Source organism: Dryobates pubescens, chromosome 24, assembly GCF_014839835.1.
Source record: "Dryobates pubescens isolate bDryPub1 chromosome 24, bDryPub1.pri, whole genome shotgun sequence".
Lineage (NCBI taxonomy): Eukaryota > Metazoa > Chordata > Aves > Piciformes > Picidae > Dryobates > Dryobates pubescens.
In genome coordinates this window covers 15,978,511-15,990,686 of record NC_071635.1, presented here as the reverse complement: position 1 = coordinate 15,990,686, position 12,176 = coordinate 15,978,511, and the positions used below count along the sequence as shown (strand labels likewise).

Sequence of the window (12,176 nt, the reverse complement as noted above, 5' to 3'; positions counted from 1 at the left end):
TGATCTCTGAGGTCTCTTCCAACCTGGCTGATTCTATGATCTCTGTTTATCTTCACCCTCCCAGCAAGAGGGGTAGCCAAAATAAACACCCACATCCCCCCAATCAGAATAAACCCCAACCAACCAACACCAACAAACCCTCAAACCAAACCAGAAACAAATGAAACCCAACCCAAGCAACCCAAGCCCCCAACCAACCCAAACCCCAAACCAAACAACCCAAGCCCCAACCCAAACCCCCAACCCAAGCCCCCAACCCAAACCCCAAACCAAACAACCCAAGCCCCAACCCAAACCAAACAACCCAAGCCCCCAACCCAAGCCCCCAACCCAAACCCCAACCCAAACAACCCAAGCCCCAACCCAAGCCCCCAACCCAACCACCCCAAACCCCCAACCCAACCCAAACCCCAAACCCCCAACCCAACCAACCCAAGCCCCCAACCTAAGCCCCCAACCCAAACCCCAAACCCAACCAACCCAAGCCCCCACCCCAAGCCCCCAACCCAACCACCCCAAACCCAACCACCCCAAACTCAACCATCCCAACCCAACCAACCCAAGCCCCCAATCCAAACCCCCAACCCAACCACCCCAAACCCCCAACCCAACCAACCCAAACCCCCAACCAAACCAAGCCCCCACCCCAAACCCCCAACCCAACCACCCCAAACTCAACCACCCCAACCCAACCAACCCAAACCCCAAACCCAACAACCCAAACCCCAAACCCAACAACCCAACCCAACCAACCCAAGCCCCAAACAAACCAACCCAACCAACCCAAACCCCCAACCCCCCACCCATCCCAAAGCCACCTGCTGCACAAAACGAGCTGAGGGTGCCACAGTGCCCAAAAATAGCTTATTGTGTTAAGTGCAAGGGAGAAAAGCCTCAGTACAAAGCTTGATTGCAACCAGGTTTCAATTTGAACACCGCTGAACACGAGCCCTGCCTTCAAACCAACCTCTGGAGGTACAGCTCTGGCTTCCCCCCTCTCTCTCTCTCTCTCTCTCTCTCTAAGCTGATTGGCTTCCACAGTTATGTACAGGCATCCAGTTGTAACACTTGACAGTAGTCTGCTGAAGCACTCAGAGGCCACGCTCTGAGCAGTGCCCCCCCTGGAGAGAGGCAGGAGTGGGTCAGGGCTGTCCCTTCTCCCCCACCGGACCGCGCCGAGCCCTCGCCTCTGGCAGCCGAGCGGCCGCCCCGGCTCCCCTGCGGCACCCCGGGGGGGCCCCCACAGTCTCCTCCTGCCCAGCCTCACTGGATCCAGATGGTGTTGGCCCTGTCTGGCCTGCGAGACTCCACTGTCAGCTCCCCAAAGGTGGAGAAGAACTGCTCCATCTCCTGCTGCAGCATGGCGTTCCTCTTCTCCGCGTCCTCCTTGGCCCGCTCCGCGTTGCGCATCTTGATCTCCACCATGGTGAACTTCTTCCGCTCCTGGTCCAGCTCCTCGTGCAGGGCCAGCAGCTCTGTCTCCAGGCTGAGGTTCCTCTGCTCCAGGCTGCCAACAGCAAGCACAAGCAGGCAGCTCCTCAGTGCCAGCAGCTCAAACCGCCGCCGCCGCCTTCACGCACGAGCTGCGGCGCTTGGGGAGCCCGGACCGGGCCTGGGCAGGGGGATCCGGCAGAGCTTGGCCTGGGCAGGGGGATCTGGCAGAGCTTGGCCTGGGCAGGGGGATCTGGCAGAGCTTGGCCTGGGCAGGGGGATCCGGCAGAGCTTGGCCTTGGGGAGGGGGATCCGGCAGAGCTTGGCCTGGGGAGGGGGATCTGGCAGAGCTTGGCCTGGGGAGGGGGATCCGGCAGAGCTTGGCCTGGGGAGGGGGATCTGGCAGAGCTTGGCCTTGGGGAGGGGGATCTGGCAGAGCTTGGCCTGGGCAGGGGGATCCGGCCAGCCTGGCCGGCCTGGGGAGGGGGCTCCGGCCGGCCTGACTGGCCAGGGGAGGGGGATCCGGCCTGCCTGGTCTCAGGAGGGGGCTCCAGCCAGCCTGGTCTCGGGAGGGGGATCCAGCCAGCCTGGCTTACTGGGGGAGATGGATCCAGCCAGCCTGGCTTACTGGGGGAGATGGATCCAGCCAGCCTGGCTTACTGGGGGAGATGGATCCAGCCAGCCTGGCTTACTGGGGGAGATGGATCCAGCCAGCCTGGCTTACTGGGGGAGATGGATCCAGCCAGCCTGGCTTACTGGGGGAGATGGATCCAGCCAGCCTGGCTTACTGGGGGAGATGGATCCAGCCGGCCTGGCTTACTGGGGGAGATGGATCCAGCCAGCCTGGCTTACTGGGGGAGATGGATCCAGCCAGCCTGGCTTACTGGGGGAGATGGATCCAGCCAGCCTGGCTTACTGGGGGAGATGGATCCAGCCGGCCTGGCTTACTGGGGGAGATGGATCCAGCCAGCCTGGCTTACTGGGGGAGATGGATCCAGCCAGCCTGGCTTACTGGGGGAGATGGATCCAGCCAGCCTGGCTTACTGGGGGAGATGGATCCAGCCAGCCTGGCTTACTGGGGGAGATGGATCCAGCCAGCCTGGCTTACTGGGAGAGACGGATCCAGCCGGCCTGGCTTACTGGGGGAGGTGTATCCAAGGCAAGCCTGGCTTGGGGAGGTTGCAAGCCTGACCTGGGTGGGTAGGTGAGGGCAGAGCAGTGGATGGTGTCTACCTTGACTTCAGCAAGGCTTTGGACACTGTCTCCCAGAACTTCCTCATAGGTAAGCTCAGGAAGTGTGGGTTAGAGGGGTGGACAGAGGTAGGCTGAGAACTGGCTGAGGGACACTGGCTGAAGGGTTGTGATCAGTGTTGCAGGGTCTAGCTGGAGGCCTGTAGCTAGTGGTGCTCTCCAGGGCTCAGGACTAGGTCCAGTCTGGTTCAACCTCTTCACCAACAACCTGGCTGAAGGGACAGAGTGGACCCTCAGCCAGTTGGCTGATGGCACCAAGCTGGGAGGAGTGGCTGAGACCCCATCAGGCTCTGCTGCCGTTCGAGGGACCTGGCCAGGCTGGCGAGCTGGGCAGAGGGGAACCTCCTGAAGCTCAGCAAGGGCAAGTGGGGAGGCCTGCACCTGAGGACCAGGACAGATGAGGGGGTCACGAGCTGGGAAGCAGCTCTGGGGAGAAGGATGCAAAGGGAGTGCTGGTAACAACTTGACACAGAGCCAGCAAAGTGCCCTCACAGGCAGGAAGGCCAATGGGATCCTGGGCTGCACTAAGAAGAGTGTGGCCAGCAGGCCCAAGGAGGTTCTCCTTGCCCTTTACTGCCCCAGTTCTGGAACTCCCCAGTTCAGCAGAGACAGGGAACTGCTGGAGAGAGCTCAAAGGAGGCTACAAAGGTGCTGAGGGGCCTGGAGCAGCTCTGTGAGGAGGAAGGGCTGAGAGCCCTGGGGCTGTTTGGCCTGGAAAAGAGCAGCCTGAGAGGAGAGCTTCTCAATGCTGATCAATAGCTAAAGGCTGGAGGTCATGAGAATGAGGCTGGGCTCTTTTCAGTGGCTGTGGACAGTGACAGGACACTTCACTTGAACTTAAGGAGAAACTTCTTTCTTCTGAGGGTGCTGAAGCCCTGGAGCAGGCTGCCCTGAGAGGCTGTGGAGTCTCCTGCTCTGGAGACACAAGACCCATCTGGCTGTGCTCCTGCCTGTGTGACCTGAGCTAGGCACAGCTGTGTTAGCAAGGGGGTAGGACTGGACAAACCTCTCCAGGGGTTCCTGCCAACCACCACCACTCCATGACAGCACAAAAGCAAGGCCAGAGTATGGCAGCACCAAGGCACAGCAACCTTGGTGGTGAGCACCCAGGGACTGCAGCGAGTGCAGACTGCTGGCAAGTCAGGAGAAGGAAAAAAGGTCTTGGATTTCATAGTCATAGAATGGTCAGGGCTGGAAGGGAGCTCAAGGCTCAGCCAGCCCCAGCCCCCTGCCATGGGCAGGGACACCTCACACCACAGCAGGTTGCTCACAGCCACCTCCAGCCTGGCTGCAAACACCTCCAGCCAGGAGGCTTCCACCACCTCCCTGGGCAGCCTGGGCCAGGCTCTCACCACCCTCCTGGCCAACAACTTCTTCCTCACAGCCAAGCTCCAGCTCCCCACTTCTACTTCTGCTCCAGCCCCCCCACTCCTAGCCCTCCCTCACCCCCTCCCCAGCTTGCTTGCAGCCCCCTGCAGCTCCTGGGAGGCCACCAGAAGGTCTCCTGGGAGCCTTCTCCTCTGCAGCCTGCACAACCCCAACTCTCTCAGGCTGTGCTCAGAGCAGCTCCAGCCCTCTGCTCCTCCTCCTGGCCCTGCTCTGGACACCTTCCAGCCCCTCCAGAGCCTTCCTGGCACAGAGGCTGCAGAGCTGGCCCCAGAGCTGCAGCTGTGGGCTCAGCAGAGTGGAGCAGAGGGGCAGAATCCCCTCCCTGGCCCTGCTGGCCACACTTCTCCTGCTGCAGCCCAGGCCCTGCTTGGCTCTCTGGGCTCACCGGTGGCTCAGGCTGGGCACCTGCTCAAAGGCAGTGAGAGAGCAGAGCCGATGCCCCTTTACCTTTTTATCCTGGTCTCATACTCCGCTTTCTGCTTGGCCATCTCCTGCTTCAGGCTGGCCACCAGGCTGTGCAGGGCGCTGTGGCTGCTGGCGCTGCCGCCCGCGAAGGTCTCTCCGTTCTCGCTGCCGCTGGTGGCCCTGCTGCTGTGGGCCCCCAGGCTCCTCCTGTCGCTCCTGTTCTCATAATCCTCCGGGTTAGAGAGCTCCTCCTGGGCCGGGCCATCCAGCACCGAGTCTTCAAAGGCGCCCACGAAAAAGTCCTGCTCGGGGCAGGTGGTGGTGGAGGAGCGACAGGAGGTGGAGTGCTCGGGGAGGGAGATCTCACAGGAGGAGGTGGACCAGCTGGCGCTGTCCACGCTCTGCTTGTCCTCGGAGCCGCCCGGGGGGAAGTGCTGGTGCACGTTGTCGTAGGTGGAGAGCCGGTGGTGCTGGCCGGCCTCGGGCGGCCCTTCCCGCTGCCGGCCGTCCCGCAGCGCCACGCAGCCGTTGGGGACGCGGCCCGGGCCCGGGGGGGCGCCGTGCCCCTCGCCGCCCGCCGGCCGTGCCGCTCCGCTCGGCACGCTCTGGGTGCCCATCCTGGTGACGGCGCCTTTGCCCGCGGCGGCTCTGCGGGCCGGCGGGCCGCAGCCGGCCGAGGGCTGGCCGCACTCGGGGCCCTCCAGGGAGCTGCTGAAGGAGCCGTTGGTGACGATGCCGCTGCCCTTGTTGAAGGCGGGGTTCTTCTTCAGCGGCGCGGGGGGGCTCCTGCTGACATCTGCCCTCTGCAGGCTGTGCCGGGGGCTGCCGGCCCTGCTGCCCGGCGGGGCGGGCTGCGGCTCGGCCTCCAGGCTCGCCCTGCGGGGCGCCTCGGGCTTCTCCCAGGAGCAGCGCCTGAGGGCAGGCTCCTTGGCGGCGCTGCTCTCCTTGCCCGGGGGCTGCCCGCCGGGGGGCTGCCCGCCGGGGGGCTGCCCCCCGCCCGCTCGCTTTGGCGTTGCGCTGTTGCTGCACACCTCTGCCCCCGCCGCAACCTCGGGCTCCTTGGGAAACAGCTCCTCGTGCTTGCTGATCATCACCGACATCAGCTGCTGGACGACCACCGTGCCTGAGAGGAGACAGCGAGCACAGCGTCACTCGTGGCCTGGCTGGGGCAGGGCCTAACTGCTTTGCTGAGCAGGTGCCACAGGACCAGCCAGGCTGGAAAGGACCTCAGAGATCACCCAGTCCAGCCTGTCACCCAGCACCATCTGAGCAACTCGGCCACGGCTCCAAGTGCCACATCCAAATCCCCTCTTGAACACCTCCAGGGATGGGGACTCCACCACCTCTCTGAGCAGCTCATTCCAAAGGCCAATCTCAATGTGAAGAACTTCATCCTAACATCCAGCTTAAAGCTCCCCTGGCACAGCTTGAGACTGTGTCCTCTTGTTCTAGTGCTAGGGGCCTGGGAGAAGAGCCCAACCCCCAGCTGGCTACAACCTCCCTGCAGGGAGCTGGAGAGAGCAAGAAGGTCTCCCCTGAGCCTCCTCTTCTGCAGGCTAAGCAACCCCAGCTCCCTCAGCCTCTCCTCACAGGGCTGTGCCCCAGACCCCTCCCCAGCCTTGTGCCCCAGACCCCTCCCCAACTTTGTTGCCCTTCTCTGGACACCTTCCAGCAGCTCAACCTCTTTCCTACCCTCAGGAGCCCAGAACTGGACACAGGACTCAAGCTGTGGCCTCAGCAGTGCTGAGCACAGGGCACAAGGACTTCCCTGCTCCTGCTGGCCACACTCTGCCTGACCCAGGCCAGGCTGCCCTTGGCCTTCTTGGCCCCCTGGGCACACTGCTGCCTCCTCTTCAGCTGCTCTCCCCCAGCACCCCCAGGTCCCTCTCTGCCTGGCTGCTCTCAGCCACTCTGTCCCCAGCCTGTAGCTCTGCCTGGGGTTGCTGTGGCCAAAGTGCAGCCCCTGGCACTTGGCTGTGTTCAATCTCCTGCCCTTGGCCTCTGCCCATCTGCCCAGCCTGGCCAGGTCCCTCTGCAGAGCTCTCCTCCTCTAACAGCTCAGCTCCTGCCCCCAGAGATCACAGAACAACACAACTGTTGGGTTGGAAGGGACCTTAGAGGTTTTCCAAGGGCTCACCACACTGTTCAAACATGTCACTGACACAGGTGGTGTCCTTTGGCACTCATCATCCTCCTGGGAGCCTCCTGGGATGCAGTTACTGCCATGCTGATAGCTTCCTCATGAGTGGAATTGTGAGCTCTGAGTGGTTGGACTTGATGGTGTCATAGAATCAGAGCAGTGTCAGGGTTGGAAGAGGCCTCAAGGAGCAGCCAGTTCCCTGCCATGGGTATGGACACTTCAACACTAGGATGCTCTACCTCCCACTGAGGTCCTTCACCTTCCACTGGACCAGGTCCCATCCACTGTTACTTTCAACACTTCCAGGCTTGGAGCCTCCAGAACTTCTCTGGGCAGCCTGTTCCAGTGCCTCACCCCACTCCTGGGCAAGAATTTCATCCTCCTGTCTCATCTGAATCCAGCATCTAAGGGGCAATGGCTTCAAACTAGAGCAGAGCAGCTTGAGATTGGATGTTAGGAACAAGTTGTGCACCATGAGGGTAGTGGAGCACTGGAACAGGTTGCCCAGGGAAGTGGATGAGGCTCCAACCCTGGAGATTTCTAAGTGAGGCTGGAGAGGGCTCTGGGCAGCCTGATCTAGTTGAGGATGTCCCTGCTGAGTGCAGAGGAGGTTAGACTGGATGAGCTTTGGAGGTCCCTTCCAACTCTATGATTCTTCCAGCTCATCCTCTCAGTCCATGCCTTGGTAAAAAGTCCCCCCCCAGCTCTCCTGGAGCCCCTTCAGGTACTGGAAAGCTGCTCTAAGGTCTCCCCAGAGACACCCCCAGCTCCCTCAGCCTGTCCTTGTCCCATGAACACAAACACTGAGCAACCACTCAGCTGCTACAAACATTTACCCAGTGCACCTCTGTGTGTAGCACCCTGACCATTCAACTGCCTGAGGTGCCCCCAGCTACTGGCCCAGACCAGCACCACCTCTTCTTTCCATCAGACCAAGCCAGCAGGCCTCACAGAACCCCCAAGAACAGGAAGGCAGCATCACAGAATCACAGAGCTGTTGAGGTTGGAAGAGACCTGGAGGTGTTTGCAGCCAGGCTGGAGGTGGCTGTGAGCAACCTGCTGCGGTGTGAGGTGTCCCTGCCCAGGGCAGGGGGCTGGGGCTGGCTGAGCCTTGAGCTCCCTTTCCAACCCTGACAATTCTGTGACCTTTTGTGCTGTTTGATGGAAAAGCATGAGGAGGGAGGAAAAAAACAAAGGGTAGATTGCTGCCTGGCCAAGCAAAACATTCCCAGCAGTTCTCTCTCAGGCTAGGAAGCTCCGTACAGAAGTGTGGAGGGAAGAGGAGCTACCCCTGCAGCCAGACTGGGAGCTGTGGAGGTACAGAGGGACAGGGGGAAGGTGAAGGGGGAGGCAGCATGCACTCATGCAGAGAAAATGTCAGGAGGAGACACTTGGGAGGGAGGAAACAAAGCAGGAAAGCCTCTGGGGATGCAAACAAGGAGCTCAGGGACACAGGGAAGCTTACCTCTGCACCCCCAAATCAGATGCTCTCAGTGCTTTTGGGACAGACAGAAAGCAGGGTGGGGGGCGGGGGGAAGGCAGCAATGCAGATCTAAGGCTCTTTGAAGCTTCAGAGGTTTGCTGGTGCCCATGCAGAGTCATAACAAGCATGCAGGGGAATTGGACACCTGCTCTTGCAAGCCCTCCTGAGTGAAGTGCATGATCAAACCATGCTTTGTGACAAGGAGAACCCAGGCACTGAAGGGAAGATGCAAGGTCCTGCACCTGGATCAGTCAGGGCCAAGTGCTGCTCCCAAGAATGGGCAGAGAGCAGTGCTGAGGATTAGGCCCTGGGGGTGCTGGGGGAGGAGCAGCTCCCCAGCAGGCAGCAAGGGGAGCTGGCAGCCCAGAAGCCAAGGCTGTGCTGGGCTGAGCCCCAGCAGTGTGGGCAGCAGGGGCAGGGAGGGGATTCTGCCCTCTGCTCTGCTCAGACCTCCCCTGCAGGGCTGGGGCAGCTCTGGAGCCCCCAGCACAAGAGAGACAGGGACAGAGCAGGGCCAGAGGAAGCCACAACAGTTATGTGCAGGCTGAAGCACTTCTGCCCTGGGGACAGGCTGAGAGAGCTGGGGCTGCTCAGCCTGGAGAAGGGAAGGCTGCAGGCAGACCTTGGAGCAGCCTCCCAGTACCTGGAGGGGCTGCAGGAGAGCTGGGGAGGGACCTCTGACAAAGGCATGGAGTGACAGGATGAGAGGGGATGGCTTCAAACTGGAAGAAGCTGGATTGAGATGAGACAGGAGGAAGAATGGTGAGGCACTGGCACAGGCTGCCCAGAGGTGTGCAGGCTCCAAGCCTGGAAGGCAGGTCAGATGGGGCTAGGTGGTCTAGTGGGAGGTGTGCCCATGCCCATGGCCAGGGACCAGAACACATCTCTGACAAGTGCTGGGCCTCAGGAGAGGTAGCAGCTGCACAGCTTACAACCCCTGTGAGGACAGGCTGAGGGAGCTGGGGGTGTTCAGCCTGCAGAAGAGGAGGCTCAGGGGAGACCTCATTGCTCTCTCCAACTCCCTGCAGGGAGGTTGGAGCCAGCTGGGGGTTGGTCTCTTCTCCCAGGCAAGCAGCACCAGAACAAGAGGACACAGTCTCAAGCTGTGCCAGAGGAGGTTTAGGCTGGAGGGGAGGAGAAAGTTCTTCCCAGCAAGAGAGATTGGCCACTGGGATGTGCTGCCCAGGGAGGTGGTGGAGTCCCCATCCCTGGAGGGGTTCAAGAGGGGCTTGGATGTGGCACTTGGAGCCATGGTTTAGCTGTCAGGAGGTGCTGGGTGGCAGCTTGGACTTGCTGAGCTCTGAGGTCGTTTCCAACCTTGCTGATTCTATGATTGTTCTTTGCTGGGAGGCTGCTGGAGCCCTGGACCAGGCTGCCCTGTGCAGGTGTGGAGACTTCATCCCTGGGGACTGCCACATCCTGCCTGCACACTGCAATGCTGTGCAGCCTGCTCTGGGTGACCTTGCTTTGCAGAAGGGTTGGACTAGTGACAGGCCTGGGGGGGAGGGGATCCAAGCTGGAGGAGGGCAGGTTTAGATGAGACAGTAGGAAGAAGTTGTTGGCCAGGAGGGTGGTGAGAGCCTGGCACAGGCTGCCCAGGGAGGTGGTGGAAGCCTCCTGGCTGGAGGTGTTTGCAGCCAGGCTGGAGGTGGCTGTGAGCAACCTGCTGTGGTGTGAGGTGTCCCTGCCCATGGCAGGGGGCTGGGGCTGGCTGAGCCTTGAGGTCCTTCCCAACCCAACCCCTTCTAGGATGCTGTGATTAAAAACCCTTTTCATGTTAGGAAGTTTTGCAGCCTGCCTGAGCTGCTGCCCAGAGCTCTGACCCTGCTGCTCACTGCTCTGCCACGATCACAACAGCATGGCTGGGGTGTGGGGAATCACATGGAGGGAGGAGAAGGAGGAGGAGGAAGCAGAAGACTGGAGGAAAAACAATTAAGCAGACAAAGTCTGAGGGGAATTGCTGTGCCTGGGGGACAGAAAAGGCATCAACCAACCAGCAAGAGAAGGCCACAGGCTCTCAGGCAAACTCTGAACACAGCACTGTGGAGGCTGGGGAACATTTTCCCTGCAGGGTCTGGGCACAGCCCTAATTCCTTGAGAGAGGGAAATGAGCAGCACCAGGCTGGGGGCAGTTAGAGCTTGGGGCTGGGCTCTCAGGATCTCAAAGCCTTTTCCAAGCAAAATGATTCCATGAAAGCCAAACAAGGGAGTGTGGAGGGGGAAAAAGGTGTCCTGGACTCTGGGGGGAGCTGAGGTCACAAAGATTAAGCCTGGGAGGAACTGATAGGAGAAGGGAAAAGGAGCTGGGAGTGCTGGGGGCCAGCAGGGTGACCCTGAGCCAGCAATGTGCCCTGGTGGCCAAGAAGGCCAAGGGACTCCTGGGCTGCATCCAGGAGAGCTGTGGCCAGCAGGTGAGAGAGGTTCTCCTGGCCCTCTGCTCTGCCCTGCTGAGGCCACAGCTGGAGCACTGTGTCCAGCTCTGGGCTGCACAGCCCAAGGGCAGGGAACTGCTGGAGAGGGTACAGCAAAGGGCTCCAAAGCTGCTGAGGGCACTGGAAGAGCTCTGGGGAGGAGAGGCTGAGAGCCCTGGGGCTGTTCAGCCTGGAGCAGAGCAGCCTGAGGGGGACCTGATCAGTGCTGATCAATCCTTCAAGGGTGGGGGGCAGGGGGATGGGGCCAGGCTCTGCTCAGTGGTGCCCAGGGACAGCACAAGGGGGAAGGGCACAAAGTGGAACAGCAGAAGCTGATCTGAGCATGAGGAGGAACTTCTGTGCTGTAAGGGTGAGGGAGGCCTGGGGCAGGCTGCCCAGAGGGGTGGTGGAGTCTCCATCTCTGGGGACATCCTCAACCCTCCTGGCTGTGTTCCTGGGTGACCTTCTAGGTGATGCTGCTTGGCAAGGGGCCTGGACTGGATGATCTGTAGAGACCCCTTCCCAGCCCTACCCATTTGTGTGATTCTGTGAGGCTTTTCCTGGCCCAAGTGCTGCAGGGGACCACTGCTGGGAGCAGCAGAGTGCTGCTGACAGGCTGATCCCTGGGGTGCAGGCAGGGCTCTGGGGCCACTCGAGGCGAGCCACTGCAGCACGAGCCTGGAGTGACCTTTTCCTTCCTCCCTCAGGACTGAAGCTTAACCATCACCAAGTGCACTCCAAGCACACATGCTGGGTAAGCACATGCTGGATCTGCAGCAGGTTTGGAGGTGGGGGGGGGGAGGGGAAAGCCCACGGTTTGTTTTAGTGAAGCTGCCAGGGCAGCACAACCCTCATGCAGAGCTGCCACATTTCAGCCTCTTTTCAGAGCCAGCTGCAAAGTTTTTACCCAGGAGTTCATTCAAGCTGAAGAATTCAGTGTCTGTAAAACAGATACATGTGGAGCTTACTGGTCTGTCCTGCCAGCACACCTAAAGGACACTCCTCCTTTCCCACTGCCAGCTCTGCTCTGTTAAGCTCACCCTCCATGATAGTCAGAGGATCTTCCACCTTGGGGCGAAGGATGTTGGGGCCAAAGACGGTGGCCAGGTTCTGCACGCTCATCTTGTTGATGCCTGAGTAGGACTGGACTTCATCAAGGAACCTGGGGAGGGGGAAGAAAGAAGCCTTTAAGGACCAGGTTAAAAAGGACAGAAAGCCCAATCCATAAAACTCAACCCAAAGCACAGTGATGGTTTCCTCCCCTCCTTCAAGCACCTCCTTCCGAGGCCTCGTGGGACGCCTGGGCAGCTCGAGGTCATTCTCCTCAACTCAATGTTAGAGCTGGGCAGGGATCCCCCCAGAGATCAGCCAGTCAGGATCAGCCAGGGGAATCCACACAGGAGCACATCCAGGTGGGGCTGGAAAGGCTCCAGAGCAGGAGACTCCACAGCCTCCCTGGGCAGCCTGCCCCAGGCCTCCAGCAGCCTCACACCAAAGGAGTTTCTCCTCCTGTTGAGCTGAAACCTTCTCTGTTCAGGTTTGTGGCCATTGCTCCTTGGCTTATTGCTGAGCACCACCCAAAAGGGCTTGGCCCCCTCCCCTTGCCCCCCCCAGCCCTCAGCTATTGAGAGGCATTGATCAGCTCCCTCTCAGCCTGCTCCTCTCC

General features: G+C 60.5%; 1 protein-coding gene across 1 annotated transcript in view; it reads right to left on the bottom strand.

The window, feature by feature from the left end:
* Window positions 1-1,219: 1,219 nt before the first annotated feature.
* Window positions 1,220-12,176, bottom strand: part of LOC104302068 (rho GTPase-activating protein 24-like) — an 81,600-nt gene continuing 70,643 nt past the window's right edge. Inside the window, exons 6-8 of the mRNA XM_054172519.1 lie at window positions 11,551-11,672; window positions 4,519-5,599; window positions 1,220-1,507 (exon numbers count right to left, since the gene is read on the bottom strand). Coding sequence (XP_054028494.1) covers window positions 1,264-1,507; window positions 4,519-5,599; window positions 11,551-11,672 — 1,447 coding nt within the window. The 3' untranslated portion in view covers window positions 1,220-1,263. The remainder of the gene's footprint in view (window positions 1,508-4,518; window positions 5,600-11,550; window positions 11,673-12,176) is intronic.